The sequence below is a fragment of the Gorilla gorilla genome, chromosome 2, assembly GCF_029281585.2.
Source record: "Gorilla gorilla gorilla isolate KB3781 chromosome 2, NHGRI_mGorGor1-v2.1_pri, whole genome shotgun sequence".
NCBI classification, from domain to species: Eukaryota; Metazoa; Chordata; class Mammalia; order Primates; family Hominidae; genus Gorilla; species Gorilla gorilla.
The window spans coordinates 112,631,955-112,654,029 of record NC_086017.1 but is presented as its reverse complement, the minus strand read 5'-3'; the positions used below and the strand labels follow the sequence as shown (position 1 = coordinate 112,654,029).

Genomic DNA, 22,075 nt, shown 5'->3' with positions numbered 1-22,075 from the left:
TCCTACTCCATCTAGAAATCCATTATTTCGAACTCCATCTAGAAAACCATTATTTCAAATCCCTGTACACAAACCTCCTGGGCTCTACCCTCCTACCTTCCATCTTCTTCACAGCCAGAAACTCCCTGAATGTCCTACTCTCTAAGCAAATGTATCTGCATTGCCAACCATCAGGATATCTTTCCCTCTTAGGTCAGAGGAAGGAACACGGCTCCTCCTATGTAGTTAATAAAATAACAAGAATATTCACAATATACTCATGCTCCTTGTCCTATAAAAGGTTATATGCTCCATCTGTGCTCTAGATCTCATCCTCTCCTCCCCCTCTTCAGCTTCTCTATAATCTCTTTCCCCACAAATTCAAGTCTCTCAAACTTCCACTTCCAGCGAAGACAGAGAAACAGTAATGTGATTTAGCCTCCCACATGAAACAACTGAAAAAAAAAAAAGGCAAAATACACGAAACAATGGTTTTCCAGACACTAGGCATCAGACAATAAAACACAGTGATGCCTGAGAGACAGTAAACAAACGAGATGAGCCCAAGGACTGTCCTTAGCTTAGTGTCTTGAGAGAGTTTCCAGGCTGCAGCACAGGAAGAGGAGCCCCAGTGGAGCATGGCAAAGCACCCAAGGCAAGGAGATGAGGCTGAGAGTCTTAAAGACCATGGTGATTATAATTCACAGGAAAGCAAAACAACTGTGAAGAAAAATAACTCAGGAGATCTACAGACAGTCCCACTCAAGTATTCAACAGAGCGATGATAAGCATATGTGTATAAGGAAACTACTGGAGGCTGGGGAAAGAACTACTGAAAGCAAAAATAAAAATAAAAATAAAACAATAACCTGAGTTTATACAGGAATAGTACTTCCTACCAGCCAGACTGGAAAAGCACAGATTTAAAAAAAAAAAAAAAAAAAAAAAAGACCTTGTCAATTAATACAAAAAAAAGGCAGAAAAAAAGGAAAAAGGGAATAGAGAAGAGGTGGGACAAATAAAAAACAAACAGCAAAATGGTAGATGTAACCATAATGCTTTCAAAAAATATATTAAATGTAAACAGGCTAAGCACCCCAACTAAAAGGCAGAGATTGTCAGATTAGATAAAAAACAAGATCCAATTACATGCTAGCTAGAAGAAACCTGCTTTAAATATAAAAACACCACAGACAACATGAATGAGCAAAAGCTGGAAGCATTCCCCATGAAAACCAGCACAAGAAAAGCATGTCACCTCTCACCACTTATATTCAACACTGGAAATCCTAGCCAGAGGATCAGGCAAGAGAAAGAAATAAAGGGCATCCAAATAGGAAGAGAGGAAATCAAACTATCTCTGTTTGTAGACGACATGATTCTATATTTAGAAAAACCCATAATCTCAGCCCAAAAGCTCCTCTAGTTAATAAACAACTTCAGCAAAGTTTCAGAATACAAAAACAATGTACAAAAATCACCAGCATTCCTATACATCAACAGCAGCCAAACTGAGAGCCAAATCAGAAAGGCAATCCCATTCACAGTTGCCACAAAAAGAATAAAATACTCATGAATACAGCTAACAAGGGAGGTGAAAGAGCTCTAAAATGAGAATTACAAAACACTACTCAAATAAATCAGAGAAGACACAAACAAATGGAAGAACATTCCATGCTCATTAATAAGAAGAATCAATATAATTAAAATGGCTATACTGCCCAAAGCAATTTACAGATTCAATGCTATTCCTAGCAAACTACTGACAACATTCTTCACAAAACCAGAAAAAAACTATTTTAAAATTCATATGCAACCAAAAAGAGCCCAAATAGCCAAGGCAATCTAAGCAAAAAGAATAAAGCTGGTGTCATCATGTTACCTGACTTCAAACTATACTACAAGGCAACAGTAACCAAAACAGAATAGTACTGGTACAAAAACAGGCACAGAGACCAACAAAACAGAATAGAGAATCCAGAAACAAGGCCACACATTTATGACCAATCTGATGTTCAACAAAGGTGACAAAAACAAGCAATGAGGAAAAGACTCCCTATTCAATAAACGGTGCTGGAATAACTGGCTAGCCATATGCAAAAAATTGAAACTGGACCCCTTCCTTACATTACATACAAAAATCAACTCAAGATGGATTAAAGATTTAAATGTAAAATCCAAAACTGTAAAAACCCTAGAAGACCACCTAGGCAATACCATCCCAGACATAGGAATGGGCAAAGATTTCATGACAAAAACACCAAAAGCAATTGCAACAAAAGCAGAAATTGACAACTGGGATCTAATTAAACTTAAGAGCTTTGGCACAGCAAAAGATACTATCAATAGAGTAAACAGACAACCTGCAGAATGGTAGAAAATATTTGCAAACTATGCATCTGACAAAGGTCTAACATCCAGTATCTATGAGGAACTGAAACAAAATTTACAAGAAACAACCCCATTAAAAGATGGGCAAAGGACATGAACAGAAACTTCTCAGAAGACACACATGCGGCCAAAGAGCTCAATATCACTGATCATTAGAGAAATGCAAATCAAAACCACAGTGAGATCTCACACCAGTCAGAAATAGCTATTATTAAAAAGTCAAAAAATAACAGATGCTGGCAATGTTGAAGAGGAAAGGGAACACTTATACAGTGTTGGTGTGAGCGTAAATTAGTTCAACGATTGTGGAAAGCATTATGGCAATTCCTCAAAGACCTAAAAGCAGAACTACCATTCCACCAGGCAATCTTATTACAGAGTGTATACCTAGAGGAATAGAAATCATTCTACCATAAAGACACATGCATGCAAATGTTCACTGCAGCACTATTCACAACAGCAGAGACATGGAATCAACCTAAATGCCCATCAAAAACAGATTGGATAAGGCCGGGCGCGGTGGCTCACACCTGTAATCTCAGCACTTTGGGAGGCTGAGGCAGGCAGATCACGAGTTCGAGATCAGCCTGGCCAATACAGTGAAACCATGTCTCTACCAAAAATACAAAAATTAGCCAGGCGTGGTGGTGGGCATCTGTAATCGCAGTTACTCGGGAGGCTGAGGCAGGAGAATAACTTGAACCTGGGAGGCGGAGGTTGCAGTGAGCAGAGATCGCGCCATTGCACTCCAGCCCAGGTGACAGTGCAAGACTCTGACCCAAAAATAAATAAATAAATAACAGACTGGATAAAGAAAATCTTATGTTCCATAAAAAATATAAGAAAATGCAAGAAAATCTTATATTACATATACAGCATGGAATACTATGCAGCCATAAGAATGAAAGAGATCATATCTTTTGTGGGAACATGGATGGAGCTGTAGGCTGTTATCCTTAGCAAACTAACACAGGAACAGAAAACCAAATACGGCATGTACTCACTTGTAAGTGGGAACTAAATGATAAGAACTTATGAACACAAAGAAGGAAACAACAGACACTGGGGTTTACTTGAGCGGGGACAGTGGAAGGAGGAAGAGGAGCAGAGAGGGTACTGGGCTTAATAATTGGGTGATGAAATAATATGTACACAAACCCCCATTGACATATGCTTTCCTGTGTAACAAACCTTTACATGTACCCCCAAACCTAAAATAAAAGTTTTAAAAAAAATACAATTCAATAAATAAATATAAAAACACAAGTAGGTTTAAAAAATAATAACTGGCTGGGTGTGGTGACTCACACCTGTAATCCCAGCACTTTGGAAGGCCAAGGCAGCTGGATCACTTGAGCCCAGGAGTGCAAGACCAGCCTGGGCAATGTGGCGAAACCCCGTATCTAAAAAGAAAATACAAAAAATTAGCCAGACGTGGTGGCGCACACCTGTTGTCCCAGCTACTCAGGAGGCTGAGAGGAGAGGATCACTTGAGCCCGTGAGACAGAGGTTGTGGTGAGCCATGGTCGTGCCACTGCACTCCAGCCTGGGCAACAGAGCATGACCCTGTCTCAAAAAAAATAAAAAATAATAAAATTATGGAAAAAGATATACTTGCTAACAGCAAACAAAGGAAAGCTAGAGTGGTTATATAATATCATACAGAGTACATTTCGGAGCAAAGAATTTTACCAAGCATGAGGAAGGCCAACTCATGATGATAAAGCAACTAAATTCATCAAGAGGACACAATTCTAAACATTTATGTACCTAAGAACAGAATTTCACAACACATGAAGTGAAAACTGACAGAAATGCAAGGTGAAATAGACAAATTCACAATTATAGTGAGAGACTTCAATATCCTCCTTTCAGTAACTGATAGAGCATGTAGACAGAAAATAGTAAAGATATACAGAAGACAACCAACACCATGAACCATGTTGATCTAACTGACATTTATAGAATACTCCATGCAATAAAAGCAGAACGCATTCCTTTCCAGTACACATAGAATATATACCAAAATAGACCATATTTTGTGCCATAAACAAATCTCAATAATGTTTTAAAAGAATTCAAGTAATACAAAGTATGCTCTCAGGGGAATTAAATGAGGAATCAATAACAGAAAGGTATTTGCAAAATATCTAAATATTTGAAAGTTAAATAACACTTCTAAATAATATATGGGGCTGGATGCAGTGGCTCACACCTGTAATCGCAGCACTTTGGGAGGCTTAGGCAGGAGGATCGCTTGAGTCCAGAAGTTTGAAAAAAGCCTGGACAACATAGTGAGACCCCATCTCTGCAAAAACATAAAAAATTAGCTGGGCATGGTTGCAGACACCTGTAGTCCCAGTTACTTGGGAGGGGGAGGTGGGAGGATCACTTGAGCCCAAAGGTTGTGGCTGCAGTGAGCCATGAGCATGCCACTGCACTCCAGCCTAGGTGACAGAGTGAAAATTTGTCGCAAAAAAAAACCTAAATAACACATGGGTTAAAGAAAAGAAAAAGGGAAATTAGAATGTTCAGCTGATAATGAAAATGAGAACAATATCTAAATGTGTGGTATACATTAGAGCAGTATATAGAAATACATTTTTTATTATTTTTATTTTTATTTTTTTAGAGACAGGGTCTCACCCTGCTGCCCAAGCTGAAGTGCAGTGACATGATCATAGCTCACCATAAAGTCAAACTCTTGGGCTCAAGGGATTCTCCCATCTCAGCTTCCCAAGTAGCTAGGACAACAGGCACACACCACTACACTCACCTAATTTTTCAAAATTTTTTGTAGAAATGGGGTCTCACTATGTTGCCCAGGCTGGTCTCAAACTTCTGGCCTCAGGTGATCCTCCTGTCTCAGCCTCCCAAAGTGCTGGGATTACAGGCCTAAGCCACCACACCCAGCCTTGTAGAAGAAAATTTATAGCATTAAACATTTAATTAGAAAAGAAAGATCTCAAAACAATGACTTTAGCTATCACTTTAAGAAACTAGGAAGAGACAATTATTAAATCCAAAGTAAACAGAAGAAGGGAAATAATAAAGATCAGAATGGAAATTGACCAAACAAAAAAACAGAAAAAATACAGAAAATGAAATCCAAAGCTGGTTCTTCAAAAAGATCAATAAAACACAAATCTCTGGTCAGAGTGATCAGGAGTAATAAGATAAACACAATTCTACAGATATTAAAAAGATAAAAGGGGTTTTGGAAATCTATTCCAAGACAATGTAAATAAGACTTAACGCTACTGAGGCCAGGCATGGTGGCTCATGCTCGTAATCCCAGCACTTTGGGAGGCCGAGGTGGGTGGATCGCCTGAGGTCAGGAGTTCAAGACCAGCCTGGCCAACATGGCAAAACCCCATCTCTACTAAAAATACAAAAATTAGCTGGGCATGGTGGCAGACGCCTGTAATCCCAGCTACTCAGGAGGCTGAAGCAAGAGAATCACTTGAATCTGGGAGAAGGAGGTTGCAGTGAGCCGAGATCATGCCACTGCACTCCAACCTGGGCACAGAGCGAGACTCCGTCTCAAAAAAAAAGACTTAATGCTACTGACCTGTACACCTAAAAATAACTAAGATACCAAATTTTATGTGTTTTCATCACAATTTTTTTAAAGGATAACAAAGTAGATCAAAGACCTAAACGTAAGAGCTAAAACTATAAAACTCTTAGAAGAAAACACAGACGAAAGGTCTTACAACATTGAATTTGGTGATGATTTCTTGGATATGACACCAAATACACAGGCAACAAAAGTCAAAACAGATAAACTGGACTACATCCAAAGTAAAAATTTTTATGTATCAGAGGACAAAATCAGAGTGAAAAAGCAACCTATGGAATGGGAGAAAATATTTGCAAATCATATGTCTGATAAGGAGTGAATATCCAGAACACATAAAGAACTCCTACAACTCAACAACAACAAAAAACAAACAAACAACTCCGTTAAACAGTGAGTACGGGAATTAGATATTTATCCAAAAGCACATGATAGAAAGATGCTCAACATCATTAATAATTATGGCAATGCAAATTAAAACTACTGTTATACATTACCTCACATCCACAAAGAAGGCTACTATCAAAAAAACAAAACAAAATAACAAGTACTGGCGAGGATGAAAAGAAATTGGAACCCTTGTGTACTGTTGATAAGGATAAAAAATGATGCAGCTATTATGGAAAATAATATGGTGGCTCCTCAAAAAATTAAAATTACCATATATTCCAGCAATTCCATTTGCGGGTACCTATTCCAAAGAATTAAAAGCAGAGTCTTGAAGAAATACTTGTTATCCATTATAGCCAAAAGGTAGAAACAACCCAAATGTCAGATGAATGGATAAACAAAATGTGGTATGTATGTACATGCTGTAGCATGTATCGGAATTTCCTTCCGTTTTAAGGTTGAATAATATTCCTCCGTCTATGTGTAGACAGAGAAGTACTACTCAGCCTTAAAAAGAAAAGAAATTCTGATACATGCTACATGAGTGAACCTTGGGGACATTATGCTAACAGAAATAAGCCAATCACAAAAAGACAAATACCAGGCCAGGCTTCATGGCTCACACCTGTGATCCCAGCACTTTGGAAGGCCAAGGTGGGAGGATCGCTTGAGGTCAGGAGTTCAAGACTAGCCTGGTCAAATGGCATAACACCATCTCTACTAAAAATACAAAAATTAGCTAAGCATGGTGGCACACGCCTGTAATCCCAGCTACTCAGAAGGCTGAAGCATGAGAATCGCTTGAACCCAGGAGGCAGAGGTTGCAGTGAGCCAAGATCGTGCCATTGCACTCCAGCCTGGGCAACAGAGCGACACTCTGTCTCAAACAAACAAACAAACAAACAAAGGACAAATATCATATGATTGATTCCACTGGTATAAGGTACTTAGAGTTGTCAAGTTCATAGAGACACAAAGTAGAAGAGTGAATGCCAGGGGCAGGGGATAGGCAGGAATGGGTAATCATTGTTTTTTGGGTTTGTTGTGTTTTTTTTTTTTTTGAGACAGTCTCCCTCTGTAGCCCAAGCTGGAGTGCAGTGGCATGATCTCGGCTCACAGCAACCTCTGCCTCCCAGGTACAAGTGATTCTCAGTAGAGACGGGGTTTCACCAGGTTGACCAGGCTGGTCTTGAACTCCTGACCTCAAGGGATCCTCCCACCTCAGCCTCCCAAAGTGCTGGGATTACAGGTGTGAGCCACAGCGCCTGACCTAGGTAATCACTGTTTAATGGGTAAAGAGCTGCAGTTTGGGAAGATGAAAAAGTTCTAGACATAGATGGTGGGGTGATTGCACAACAATGTGAATGTACTTAATGCTACTCAATTGTACACCTAAAAATGGTTAAAATGACAAATTCTATGTTATGTTATTTACCATAAAAAATACTTTAAAAAAAGAGGAGTTTCTAAAATATCTAGACACATCATCAACAGCTTCCAGGTAAAAGGAACTATCGGTGTAGGATTGGTAGTATCTTATATAGTAAAACACACAAGAACAGTTTAAGCAAAGAAAAAGAAGAAGAAATACCTAGCTTTTATGCCTTAAGCCTATCTCTAATAGGAAATCTTTAACAGAATCTTTAACAGAATTACTTCACATTCTCCAAAGTACCAAACAAATTTTACTCACAGCGCACAGGAAAAGATCTGTAGGACCTTAGTGTGCCCATTTCACAGAGAGATTAGGTGTTCTGCTAAAAACCACAAAGTTGATTCCAGCAGGAGAAATTTTTTTAAAAGCCTATGGCTTAGCTTTTAGAGCACCTTAGGCTAATAAAACCCAATAAGAAAAGAAATGCCATAATTAAGTTGGATATGTAATCTGAGAAGTACCACAAGCTAACAAAACAAAAGGACAGCATCCTTTATACAGAAACTCCACCATAAATTTTGGTTATATGAGTTCATGTTGGGGCTGGGGACAGGGAAGAAGGAACACTACTAAGTACCTTCTTAGTGACAGGCCCTTGTGAGGGATTCAGTAAGACATGGTCCCTGAGTACCATCTAGTAATCTCCAACACAGACTCATCTACTCCCTCCCTTGAAATACTCCTTCAGCTTTTTTCCATGGGTTGACTGAAAGGTCCCCTCCTTGAAGAGGTTTTTCCTTCATCACTCTAAAGGTATCCTAGAATAGCTCCCTTTCCTTTTTGCACTTTTCACAATGTCCAATTATCATTACTATTATTATGTGATTATGATTACTACTACTTTTCTTCCAAGCACACTTATTATGTGAGCTCTAGAAAGAAAGGCCTGTAAGTGAAGAAATGTCTTCACTGTACCCTCGGTGACTAGCAGAGTATATAACCATTGTGAGCACGCAAATACTTACCGAATAAATGAGAACAAGAACTGTGAGTACGATAAGCTTCCGATAACCAACGTTTTCCCAGGCTAGTTAGCCCCAGATCCCCAGACTCGGCTCCCTTAGTTATGAGGGATTATACTGGGTACTCACCTCTACCTGAGTAACATTGATGACCAGCACCACCACCATCAACACTGCAAGCAGACAGCAGAAAAGCCGTAGTTTGAAGAAATTGGTCCACATTGTCTGGCTGTGTCTTGTTCACCCATGGCCGACACCATGCTACCTTCACTCTTTAAAATTCCATGTCTTTGCTTTTCTGAGCTGCAGATGAGCTTTCAGTTTCATTTGCTTCTATCCTGCTAGTACCCTTAAGAGCTCTTATGCAGAGGAAAGACTGCAGTCGATTCAAGAAGCACATTTTTCTTCAAAGAAATCCTTCAAAGAGGAGAGATGAGAGAACATCACCAATTGCAATGGCCTAGGGTGGGGTGAGAGGAAAAACATTACATTTCCTCTTCCTTAACCTTATCTAAGGCCCAAAGTCACAAGGAGAAAGCAAAGAGCCAGAGCACAGTAACGTCTTTTCATTTCCAGACAATCTCCTCAAAGTTTCCTTTCCCAGTGTCAGGCTTCCGTGTAAATACAATATTTCCCCTATTGCCTATTTAGGTTTTAACTTTTAAGAAAGTAAGGAAGTATGTCTTCAAACTCAGAAATTGTGAAATAAAAGTAACTGCTAAATTTCTACAGAGACCTCAGTCAATAAAATCACTTCCCTTCCCCTTCCCTTTAAGTTATGTGACACTGCTACATTAATTACACTTAAAGAACATGAAGAGGAAACTGTTTTCATGAAGAGCTCTGGGATACTGTGCAAAGCATCCTGACATTCTCTGGCAAACAAGAAGTGCTACCCCTCTCATACAGAGGTATGGCAGGAGATGCGACACACTCTTTAGGTTTCCAGCTCTCCCCACCACACATGTGGTCCTGATGCTCCCTCAGCTACATAATAAGGCACAGGAAGACACACACCTGCCTGGAAGATGTGGGAGAGGAAAGTCAAGCTTGAAAAATGGGTAACAGGATCCCAAAATCCTTCATCACACCTGCTAGAGGCAGAGGACTTCAGAGTCAGCAGTGCCTAACTGTTCTCCCACGTAACAAATTCAAATGCTCTTTCCACTTGCCATTTTGATACAGGTAAACAGAAAATGTCCTAGTATTCTATCCCCAGGGAGACTTTCCATGAAGGGCAGGACACAGAAATAAAGGCAGAAAGGGTACAAAATCATGGTGCAGAGTATCTCAGAATAACTCAGCTGCATCAACTCTCCCCTCCACTTTGTGTTGGACCTGGCAAGCCCCCATTCTCTCACTCCTCTGCCTCACCTGTCTGAACCAGTCCCAACCACAATGACAATGCCAATCAGCTTCACAAAGGAGACAAGGGTGAGCCATTCCAACAAGCTCTCCATCCTCAGAGTTCCCATAGCACTTATTATTTTCACTTCTCTGCTGATCTCTATTTGTATTTTTTTCTCCCTCATGCTCCCTCTATTTGTATTTCTTATCTCTCAAACTAGACTATACCAATTATGACTGTATTTTTTTAAAAAACCATATATCAGAGAAAAGCAACTTAATGATACTGCATTATACTTTTCTGATTTGCTCAAGGTACTTAGTTCTTTACATGGTACACAACGATTTAACAATCTATGCAACAAATAATTATGGAGGCCTATGCTATACCACACACTGTACTAAGTGCCAGAAACTCCCCTTGAAAAGCTTACACTCATATTAGACAAGATGTCAGTCCCTTCTTAAGGAGAAATAAATCCACCAGTCCTGGCCACCTCCACAGGGATGCCAGGAAATGTGAAAGACTGTGCTTCTCCATTTCCTGACACCTCCTCTCTCCAATATCCAGACACTCATCCACCTCAAACTGTCTATAACTTCTTGGAAGAAACTGGCTGCAAAATAGAGGATAACTCTGTCATCAGGGTCCCAACTGTTCTGCCATTGAAATCCTTCTCAAAAAGTTGTCCATAAAAAAAAAATCAGGTTTCTACAATGGCCAGAGAGGGAAAAGACCAAAGATGGTAGTCCACAGGAATTTAGTTGCACCATAGGCAGGTGTGGTCATGCATTGTGTGGACACTACCCATTTAAAGGACATCAGTGTGGTTCAGCCAGGCAGCAGCAGCACACAGCTGTCAGTAATGCAGAAAGAAGGCAAGGGCAGGAGACTCTAAAGCAAAAGAACTACAGGACCAGAGGCAGCAATGCAAGAAGTCCCTCCCAGCTAGAGGCTTCTACTGACAATAATTGAGGAGGATTGTGCCAGGAAAAGACCTGACTCTGTGCTGTAAGTAGAGCACTGACATTTGAGAGACCCATTTGTACACCTAAATAGATGTTGCGTGAGGCACACTAGACAGACCTCTCTTTGAAAAGATATATACCAGGCCAGGTGCAGTGGCTCACGCCTGTAATCCCAGCACTTTGGGAGGCCGAGGCAGGCGGATCACAAGGTCAGGAGATCGGGACCATCCTGGCTAACATGGTGAAACCCTGTCTCTACTAAAAATACAAAAAATTAGCTGGGCGTGGTGGCGGGTGCCTGTAGTCCCAGCTACTCGGGAGGCTGAGGCAGGAGAACAGCGTGAACCTGGGAGGCGGAGCTTGCAGTGAGCAGAGATCACGCCACTGCACTCCAGCCTGGGTGACAGAGCGAGACTCCGTCTCAAAAAAAAAGAAAAGATATATATTAAAATTTTAATAGTTGTCACCTCTTGGCAGTTTTTGTTTTCTCCTTTATCTGTATGTCCTAATTTTTCACTGGGAAATAAAAATCACAAATACAAAGAATAAAGCTGGGCCAGGCATGGTGGCTCACGCCAATAATCCCAACACTTTGGGAGGCCAAAACAGGAGGTTTGCTTAAGACCAGGAGTTCGAGACTAGCTGAGGCAAGATAGTGAGACCCCAACTCCACAAAAAAAGAAAAATTTTTTTTAATTAGCTGGGCATGGTAGTACGCACCTATAGTCCCAGTTACTCAGGAGGCTGAGGTAGGAGAATTGCTTGAGCCTGGGAGGTCGAGGCTGCAGTGAACCATGATCACACCAATGTACTCCAGCCTGGGCAACAGAGCAGGACTCTGTCTCAAAAAAAAAAATGAAATAAAATAAAGAATAAAACCAATTTCTAAAAGTAAAAATTAAAGATGAGACATAGCAGAAACAAAGCATTAAATCACATCTGTGAAATCAATTCAACTTAAACTGAAAGATTTTTAAGTAAAAGAAGAAAACTATTTCACGGCATGAGGTAATTGTAGTGTAAAAAAAAAAACTGTAACAGGTTTCTGGTATTTTCCTATAAACATAAAACCTACGCATTATAACAGGAAAGCTATTTGCAAGGAGCCTTAAAATCAAGTAAGAACAACAGTGTTGGCAGGGAATGATTCTAGAAAAAAGTTCCTCAGATTAACCAAAAAAATAAAAATATATAATTCAATGTAATTTACCTTTTTTGGAAATTTTCCAAGAAGAGATGCTTACTGGAACTAGAAATTAGAAGTTACGTCTAACTTTCCTTCCAGCATGAAATTCTGAACTCAGGCAATTTTGACCAGAGGTCCTCATTTTTTTCATGCCACATTTGAAGCACACATAAATGTTTTTTACATTTCTATACAATTCTTCTTGCTGAAACAAAAATATGCATATGATATAAAGGTTAAAGATACTGAAAATGAAGTAAAGAAAAACATTAGAAATTAAGAGTACAATTTTACAGGCAGAGAGTTATACATGATATAGTGGGAGGAGTGGGCATAGGAACGTTTCCTTTTCCTTACTAATAAAAAACAGTAATTTAAATAGTCTATTTAAATACATGAACTTCAACATGGCAAATCACTCTCAGACCCTGGCTGAAGGTCAAAACTTTATAAACAGCAATATAAGTGGAAAAAATATAAACCAAAGATAAAAGCTCCAAATGTTATTTTTCTTAAAAACTATTATAATTATTTAGTTCAATGATCCAATGATCTTGTTTTCCCCTACAGAAAAAAGGGGTATCTGTACAGATCTAAAAGTTATTATTCAAGGAATCTAAACTTGAGTGATCCTGTTTTCAAATGTCAGACCACCACTTACTCATGCTTTATTTTTATAATATGTGCAAAGAACAAGCAAGAAGTTAAATGCATGCTCTGCCTTACATGTGGAACCCAGTATTTGTTGGAAGTGTTCTGCCAAATTTTTATTAAGCCTACTTCCATATCCAAGACTCACAGTGGCCAATCTAACTTCTTTATGGCCTGTGACAACAACCCCAGACTGCCATTAGGGTTCCTACCCCCATCTCACAAGAGAATTACAAAGCAGTCACTTACATCATTTGGAATTACAATTGTCAGTAACACAAATGAAATTCCTGAGTTCAATATTAAACAAAGAAAATCAGACAGCAACCCTATCCTCTGGGGAGCTAATGTTCTCAGGCAACCATTCCACAAAGATAATATATTATAGGACAACTGCACAGAAACTGTCCAGTTTCTGAGGCAGTCCCTATCCTAACTACTCTGACCTGTTGGCCAAATAAATGTAACTGTACTAGTCACAGCAAGTGTCTGGAACTTTAGTTCAGAATATATAGTTCAGAACAATAGTAAGAGACAAAAGCACAGATTTACATGGAAAATATCTACACTTAAATGCATATATTTCAAACTTTGCAAAGAGTAGCTGTATTTCATAGGATGCTGAGTAAGACCTTGAAACAGGGCAGGATCTACAGAATGAAGAACTGGAGACCCATCCAGGACCCTAACAATGATGGGTTAACCAAATAGGGTCAATCCTTGAAAAAAGATGAAGCAGGGGCAGTAGTCTGCAGGACTTGTTTCCACAGATTCCATTTCTCCTTCGTGTCCCGCAGCCTCACATGCACAAAGTGCTGACTCATCTGGACCTTCCCTTGCCCTTCTTCCAAAGCAGGGCCCCATGTATTCATGGAGGTTACATAGCAAGTGGAGAAGTAATAAAATCAGTTATATAAGTCACACTGTATTAAGTGCTATTTTTTAAATATTGAACACATTGATAGGTTGTGGTCCTCAACTCTGCATGAACATTAATAATCATCGTGGAAGCTTTTTAAAATACAAACAACTGGGCCCCACTCAAACAATTAAATCAGAATCTGTAGGAATAGGCCCAAGAAGTAGCTTTTTTTAAAAAGGTCCCTAGATGATTACAACATACAGCCAAGTGGGAGAACCACTAGTATAGAGTGGCCAGGGACTGTTATTCGTTTCAGCTGGTAAAAGGATGGCCTTTCCAAAATGATGTTTGAATTGTAACTTAAATTGTCGGGTCAGGACAACCCAATTCCCAGGCAATGGGGAAGGCTAACCCCACTTCAGTGACTTATCCCTTCGTTTCCTTTCTCAGTAACAAATAACAGCACTCTATTGGCCCCAAAGAGATTGTGAGGATAACAGCCATGGAAAAAAAAATACTAAACAAATTCAAAGAAAAGCAGAACCCAAACACTACGGAGAAATAGTATGCTGCTGCCTCCAAACAATTATCAGGGTCTGGGAGTCCTGCCAGTTTCAAATATATCCTGATGTTCCAAATGATAACTAACCACAGTGAGGAGTGGGGAGGCCCACCAGAGCAGTGTGATTCTTTATCTTTAGGAAATGTGGCAACAATCCCCCTTTAATGTAAATAATGAAAAGCAAAGAAAATTTACAATTTTGCACAAATGCTGCATAAATCCTGCCTCGGAACCCCTCTTATTACCACCCTAGTGGCCTTTGATCAGGCAGAAATGGGCAACAGGCCAGGGTCTCCATATCACACCTTGTAAAGTTACACTCGTTTCTCCCCATACGACCTGAATCTGATGTCCCCAAACGGCAGCTCAGTAAGGCCAGACAGTCCACCGTGTGACAGCAGCGCCAGCCAAGAGGCAGCTGGTGCCCAGAGCAGCGATGAGCCGAGAGATATGAGATGGGCAGGGAAGCGTCGCCAAGTGCTCCGCATCGGGTTAGTGAAGGTGCCTGGAGGACAGAAGTCTTTCGCTGCGGCGTGGAGGTCCGAACTGTACCGAGCTGTGGCGTTGCCGCAAGTCGAGGAAACTAAGGATGGAGATGCTCGCTCCCGGCCCCGCCCCGCCCCGCCCCGCCGGTACTAGCCTTGGCTCCGGCTTCTTAGCTGCGACGCTTTGGCAACTCAGGGCTCCAATTCTGCCTATGCCTTCGACCCGGGCCTCCCCTCCCTGGCACCTATGCCCATAGCCACGACTCCAGGGGCTGCACCTATCAGCACGGGGCTGGGGACTCGGGAGCAGATGCGCGCGGAGGGAGGGGCTTCGCAGTCCAGGAGCGCGCTGGCAGAGCCGGGCAATGGATCGCTCCGCCCGCAGCGGCCCCTCCCGACGTCCGCACACAGACCACATCCAGCACTCACCTCCGACACCCGCCCGCCCTTCGCTCTCCGGGGGCCAGGGATCCTGACGCCCCGGTCGGTCGCCGCAGCGCCAGGCCGCTAGCCCCCCGCTTCCTCACCCGGCGACGTCTCCTCACCTCCGACCCCCGGCTACGATTGGTGGAGCTTCGGCGGGGGCGGGCCGAGGGCGTTAACTGACAGCAGCACGCGCCGGGCGGAACCCACAGGCCTGGAAGCGAAGTTGGCACCCTGGCGCTCTACGCCGCCAAGCTCCTGCTCGCGACGCGACACTGCAGCTGTCGCCCCGCGGATCGAGGTCTGGCCCCTCTCACGACCCAACTCCTCGTGAACTTCGGACGTCTGAGTTTCCTGGGAGCATCCACCTACCTTAAGGCTTTTCGCTTGTCAGCGAAAGTGCCCACAACCGCAGTTGACTCTAGTAGGGCAGTCTTTCCTGTGGAGTGATGGAATTTATTGTGCCCTGAACCAGAGAAATGCGATTTGCCAAGTATAAGCACGGATATAGCGGATCCTTGAATCTTTTCCTTGCTTTGACATTAGTCAACAACTTCTATTCGCCAGTAAAACAGCCCGTTCCTTTTACTCTCACTGTACATGATGTCGGTCTCTTGGCAAAGCATACTTTCCTCACCCTCCACCATCCCCAATTCTGGGTTATCCTATTTTGGACATTTTTCTAACTGGTAAAACGTCGGTAGCAGTTTTGTGAAATTCAGGAACTGAGAGGAGTCCTGAGAAGACACTTGTTCAAGAAACCAGAAGGGATTGTGGGCTGCACCGTGTTTCTCTGTGCTTGGAGCACAGTGGGGTTAACACAGGCCCCAAAAGCAGGCCTGCCCCCGGACTATTACCCCAAGGTTTAAGAAAAATAATTAATGTACATGACAACTAAGTATTTTTCCATTTCTTGACCATAATGGACTCTGCATGCTCATTCAGATGTTTTCATGGCAGGCCTGCTTCGTGGGCAACCAGATCTGTGAATGGGATAAAAGGAAGTTCTGCCACAGGGTGGAAGATCTCTTCTGTAGTAATGATCTTCTTTTTTTTTTTTTTTTTAAATATACTTTAAGTTCTAGGGTACATGTGCACAACGTGCAGGTTTGTTACATATGTATACATGTGCCATATTGGTATGCTGCACCCATTAAGTCGTCATTTACATTAAGTATATCTCCTAATGCTATCCCTCCCCCCTCCCCCTACCCCACAACATGCCCAGGTGTGTGATGTTCCCCTTCCTGTGTCCAAGTGTTCATTTATGCAGCCAACAGACACATGAAAAAATGCTCATCATCACTGGCCATCAGAGAAATGCAAATCAAAACCACAATGAGATACCGTCTCACACCAGTTAGAATGGCGATCATTAAAAAGTCAGGAAACAACAGGTGATGGAGAGGATGCGGAGAAGTAGGAACACGTTTACACTGTTGGTGGGACCGTAAACTAGTTCAGCCATTGTAGTAATGATCTGATACTCCTTCTTCCTCGAGGAAATACAGCACTCTGGGACCTTTTGAGGACATAAAAGGGTAGATTCCTTCTGCTATCAAAGAAGAGCCTCATATACTAGACTTCTGCTCTGATTATGCTTTATCTCCCAGTAGGATCCCCCGCCTCATGTACAGCTTGGCTGTCTTACAAGTGGTAAAATACTTAGGACAAGATGACTTCTAGGTCATGGTTTTGGACCTCATTGACCCCATTCTCCCCCAAGCACTCATAACCCTGAGGCATTTGAGTGATCTTACCTATATTTACCTATATTTTACAGTCATAACCACAAATAAGAGCAGCCACTGCACTCCAGCCTGGGTGACAGAGTGAGGCCCTGTCTCAAAAAATAAAAAAATGTTTATATGATGATATGAAATAAAAGGAACTGGTCATTTCTGCCCCATCTGAAAATGTGGCTTACACACTAGTGTTTATTAATGCTAAACTTGATTCTCTAAGCAAAACAAAGCATAGATCTTAAGAGTAGACAAATAAAAGCAAATAAACCTGTCCCTGATGGCAGAAGCTTGAGGCACAAGCACATTAAGTATTTTTATATTTCTTGACCACAGTGGACTCTGTGTTCATTCAGATGTTTTCACGGAGGGCTACATGCATACTCCTGAGCCCAAGTCAGTTCCTCATTCAGTTCCTTTGCTTCCTCCCTTTGAACAAGTCACTGAAATTTGGGCCCCAAGGCCATCTACCTACTGAAAATTAAGTGACCACTGTCACATTAGGTACCAACCACTCTGTTCCAAAACACCATGAACAATTGGAGGAGGCTGCCAAGGGTAAGAGACTAAAAGTGAGTGAAGTAGTTGATGTCACTACTGCGTTGGTCCATGCTCTCAAATTAATGGACATATTTTCCTTTTAAAAGTCATAATTGGCCAGGCGCGGTGCTCATGCCTGTAATCCCAACACTTTGGGAGGCTGAGGCAGGTGGATCACCTGAGGTCAGGAGTTGAGACCAGCCTGGCCAACATGGTGAAACCCCGTCTCTACTAAAAATACAAAAACATTAGCCGGGCATAGTGGCAGGCGCCTGTAATCCCAGCTACTCGGGAGGCTGAGGCAGAAGAATCGCTTGAACTCGGGTGGCGGAGGTTGCAGTGAGCCGAGATCACGCCATTGCACTCCAGCCTGAGCAACAAGAGCGAAACTGTCTCAAAAAAAAAAAAAAAAAAGTTATAATTAAAGATGGCTAATCTCACATGCATAGTTTAGGGAAAAATGAGATCAATTTTTTTTTCCTCCACTCTTGATTTCTGCAGTTCAGTAGTCCTCAAATCAAATTCCACTGATAATCAAAATAACATCAGTAGCTTTTTTTTTTTTTTTGAGATGGAGTCTCACTCTGTCGCTCAGTCTGGAGTGAGGTGGCAGAATCTCGGCTCACTGCAACCTCCACCTCCCGGGTTCAAGCGATTCTTCTGCCTCAGCCTTGAGAGTAGCTAGAATTACAGGCGTGCACCATCACACCCAGGTAATTTTTTTAATTTTTAGTAGAGACAGGGTTTTTTACCATGTTGGCCACGTTGGTCTCAAACTCCTGGCCTTCCAAGTGATCCACTTGCCTCAGCCTCCCAAAGTGCTGGGATTACAGGTGTGAGTACTTTGGGAGGCCAAGGCAGGTGGATCATGAGGTCAGGAGTTTGAGAGCAGCCTGGCCAATACGGCAAAACCCCATATCTACTAAAAATACAAAAATTAGCGAGGCGTAGTAGCACACGCCTGTAGTCCCAGCTACTCAGGAGGCTGAGGCAGGAGAATCGCTTGAACCTGGGAGGTGGAGGTTGCAGTGAGCCGAGATTGCGCCACTGCACTCCAGCCTAGGAGAAAGAGTGAGACTACATCTCAAAAAAAAAAAAAAAAAGAATATTGATCAGGCATTTTGTAGACTACCCCTCAACTTGAATTTGCCTGGTGTTTGTTTACTCATGGTTAGACTCGGGGAAAGAACACCAGAATGAAATGTCTTCACTGCATCAGATTAAGGAAAATGTGACATGATTTATCACTGGTGATGTTAACCATGATCATTTGATTGAGGTGTTATATGCTACGTTTCTCCGCAATAGAGTTGCTAATTTTCTTTTTCCATACTCCATCCGTTAGTAGCAAGTCACTAAATCCAGCTCACACTCAGGAGAGGGAAATTAAGCTTTATCTTATGAAGGAAGGAGTATCAATGAACTTTTGGGTACATGTTTAAACCACCATAATAATCAATATATATTTAAGGGAAGATACTTTGAAGCTACACAAATATTCTATCTCTTCTTATAGTTTTGCCCACTAATTTAGGTATTCATCGTGGATTTCTATTGTAGCAATTATTATAGTGGTTTTCGAATGGTGATTTTCCTATTTCCTTCATTCTTTCTGCATTTATTATTTGGAAGTCTTCTCTAAGAGTTGTCCTTCTGCACCCTCTCTGAGAGGATTAAAAACTTAGAAAAAAAAAATGAAAGAGTTGCCCCTTCTTCTCCAGCTATTTATTCAATAATTTACATCAGGGTGCACTCATGGATATTTATTTTATTCCTTGATTTATAATCTGTTGTTATTTTGCTGCTCAAATTATTTCAGCTTTTGCCATTGGGACCTCTTTCAGGTTGGTTCATGTATCTCTTTTACATGCTTGATCATTTGTTTGCTTATCACTTCCTTACTTTCTGGCACTTAAGATGTTCTGGGATCACTTTTTTTTTCTTTGCCTCACCCGTGGAATCAACCATTTCTCCAAAGAGCCTTGTTCCCTTTTATTGAAGAATTGTAGAGACCAAGACATGAGTGCTATGTATGCTTGTTGCTACTGAAGGATCATTCTTTCTAGGCCTGTACAGAGCTAAAAATGTACATGGGTATACTAACCCATGTATAAACATATGCACTGTATCTTTATATATACATTTACATTTATATAGACATACATGTCTATATTTACTTCCATAACTACCTGTGTAGACATGAGTTCATATTGATATCTCCAACTCCAATCCAGCACCACAGGGTTCATTCCTGCATTTCTCCTTTGCATATTTGTAATTTCTTTTTCTAACAGTGAGATAGCTGGCCATGATTATCTATATTTACTTATTTGTTTAAGCCTAGTATAGATGCAGTTACAGAATAGACAACCTGTACCCCTGTAAGAAACATTTACCAACCAGAGTACAGTGTTCCTATACAGTTCTTTTTGTCTCTAGCTCAGTGAGGTTATGTCATAAATTTGTAATACAGTTGGTGTCATTTGTCATAGTCCACATTCCATTCTGAGATCCCCTTGACATCCTCAATAGAGATTTATTTTTTGGCAAAACTTGAAAAAAGTTCAGACTTTGTGATGTATTGTTCTATGGATTTTGACAAGTTTGTAGACAAACGTATCCACCATCACAGTACCATACAAAATAGTTTCACCCTAAAAATTCCCACATGCAAGCCCTTTTTAGTCAATCTGTTCCTCAGTCTCTAACAACCACTTATCTATTTTCTCTCCCTATAGTGTTGCTTTTTCCAGAATTTCATATAAATAGGATCATACAATATGTACTCCCCAGATTATGATTACCAGAAAGTTTGGGAACCAATACTCTTGCTAATTCAGATCTGATGAAGCACCAACATCCACTTCATCACCAAACTGGGAATCAGCTTCAATTGTTTGAGGGGCAAAAAGTTTTCTTTTCCTTCAAAGATAGATGAAACAATACAAGAAAAGCTTTGCTATCCTACTCCCTCTCCAGAATATGGACTTCTGCTCCCACCAATTTGAGTCGTATTTGTTTCCAAACCAGTTTATTCCAGTTATAACGTGATTATAATAATATAATCTAAGCACTTTTTTTTTTTTTTTTTTGAGACGGAGTCTCCCTCTGTCACCCAGGCTGGAGTGCAGTGGTGGGATCTTGGCTCACTGCAAGCTCCGCCTCCCGGGTTCACGCCATTCTCCTGCCTCAGCCTCCCGAGTAGCTGGGACTACAGGCGCCTTCAACCACGCCCGGCTAATTTTTTGTATTTTTAGTACAGACGGGGTTTCACCATGTTAGCCAGGATGGTCTCGATCTCCTGACCTTGTGATCCGCCCGCCTCGGCCTCCCAAAGTGCTGGGATTACAGGCGTGAGCCACCGCGCCTGGCAATCTAAGCACTTATTATGTGAACCTTTGAAATCTAGTGTAAAAACAAAAAATATTCAAGGAAAACAAAGTTGAGTGTTTCGGAAAGACTCAAAAGTGAATTGCTTAAAAAGGTAAAAAAACTGCAGTTGAGTTAGGTATGGGCAAGAAATGTGTCAAAAATCAGATGGAGAAATTATAAAAACCTAGAAGTATTCTGCATTCTGATGGATTATACATGTTTTTAAATTCTTACTCTATTTTAAAGAAACTAAAAATGGAAATGGTGCATTATAGGTAAAATTTAGACACAGAACTACAGAGCATCTATACTCAAAGAAAAGAACATTAGAAAAAAACAAAGGACTCAAACATTACCTGATTTCAAGACTTAGTATAAAGCTATAGTAATGAAGACGGTGTAGTATTGAAATATAAACAAATAAATCACTGGAACAGAAGACAATCCAGAAATGGATTCATACGTATACGGCCAGTTGATTTTTGCAAAGGTGACAAGGCAGTTAAACGGGGAGAGGACAATCCTTTTCAACAAATGGTGCTGGATACCTGGATAATCATATGTAAAAAATAAAGAAACCATAAACTTTATCTCGTACCATATAAAAATTTAACATGAAATGGATCATAGGTTTCAGTGTAAGAGCCAGAACTACAAAACCTCTAGAAAAAAAACTTAGAATATCTTTGTGGCCTTGGGTATGGCAAGATTTCTTAAACACAACACCAAAAGCACAAACTATTTAAAAATCAACATATTAGACTTCATCAAAATCTTAACCCTTTTCTCTTCAAAAACCATGATCATGAACATGAAAAGGCAACCCACAGACTGAGACAAAATATTTTATATTTGTTCAAGGACTTGTGCCTAGACTATATAAATCTTTTTTTTTTTTTTTTTTTTCTCTGAGACCAAGTCTTGCTCTGTCCTCTGTCACCCAGGTTGGAGTGCCATGGCGTGATCTCGGTTCACTGCAACTTCCACCTCCTGGGTTCAAGCGATTCTCCTGCCTCAACCTCCCAAGTAGCTGGGACTACAGGCACATGCCACCACACCCGGCTAATTTTTTGTATTTTTAGTAGAGATGGGGTTTCACAGTGTTAGCCAGGATGGTCTCGATCTCCTGACCTCGTGATATGCCCGCCTTGGCCTCCCAAAGTGCTGGGATTATAGGCGTGAGCCACCGTGCCTGGCCT

The 22,075-nt window shown here is 41.1% G+C and overlaps 1 protein-coding gene across 14 annotated transcripts in view; it reads right to left on the bottom strand.

Moving 5' to 3' along the window:
• NXPE3 (neurexophilin and PC-esterase domain family member 3) overlaps nt 1-15,385 on the bottom strand; it is a 42,887-nt gene extending 27,502 nt beyond the window's left edge. The window contains exons 1-5 of one of the 14 annotated variants that reach the window (XM_055381873.2): nt 15,229-15,385; nt 14,654-14,819; nt 12,264-12,444; nt 11,774-11,891; nt 8,867-9,154 (exon numbers count right to left, since the gene is read on the bottom strand). In XM_055381873.2, the coding sequence (XP_055237848.1) occupies nt 8,867-8,959 (93 nt within the window). In that variant the 5' untranslated portion in view covers nt 8,960-9,154; nt 11,774-11,891; nt 12,264-12,444; nt 14,654-14,819; nt 15,229-15,385. Of the gene's footprint in view, nt 1-8,866; nt 9,155-11,773; nt 11,896-12,263; nt 12,445-14,619 lie in introns of all 14 variants that reach the window. The other 13 variants (XM_055381868.2, XM_055381865.2, XM_055381870.2 and 10 more) reach the window with 13 other exon arrangements.
• Between the last annotated feature and the right edge of the window lie 6,690 nt (nt 15,386-22,075).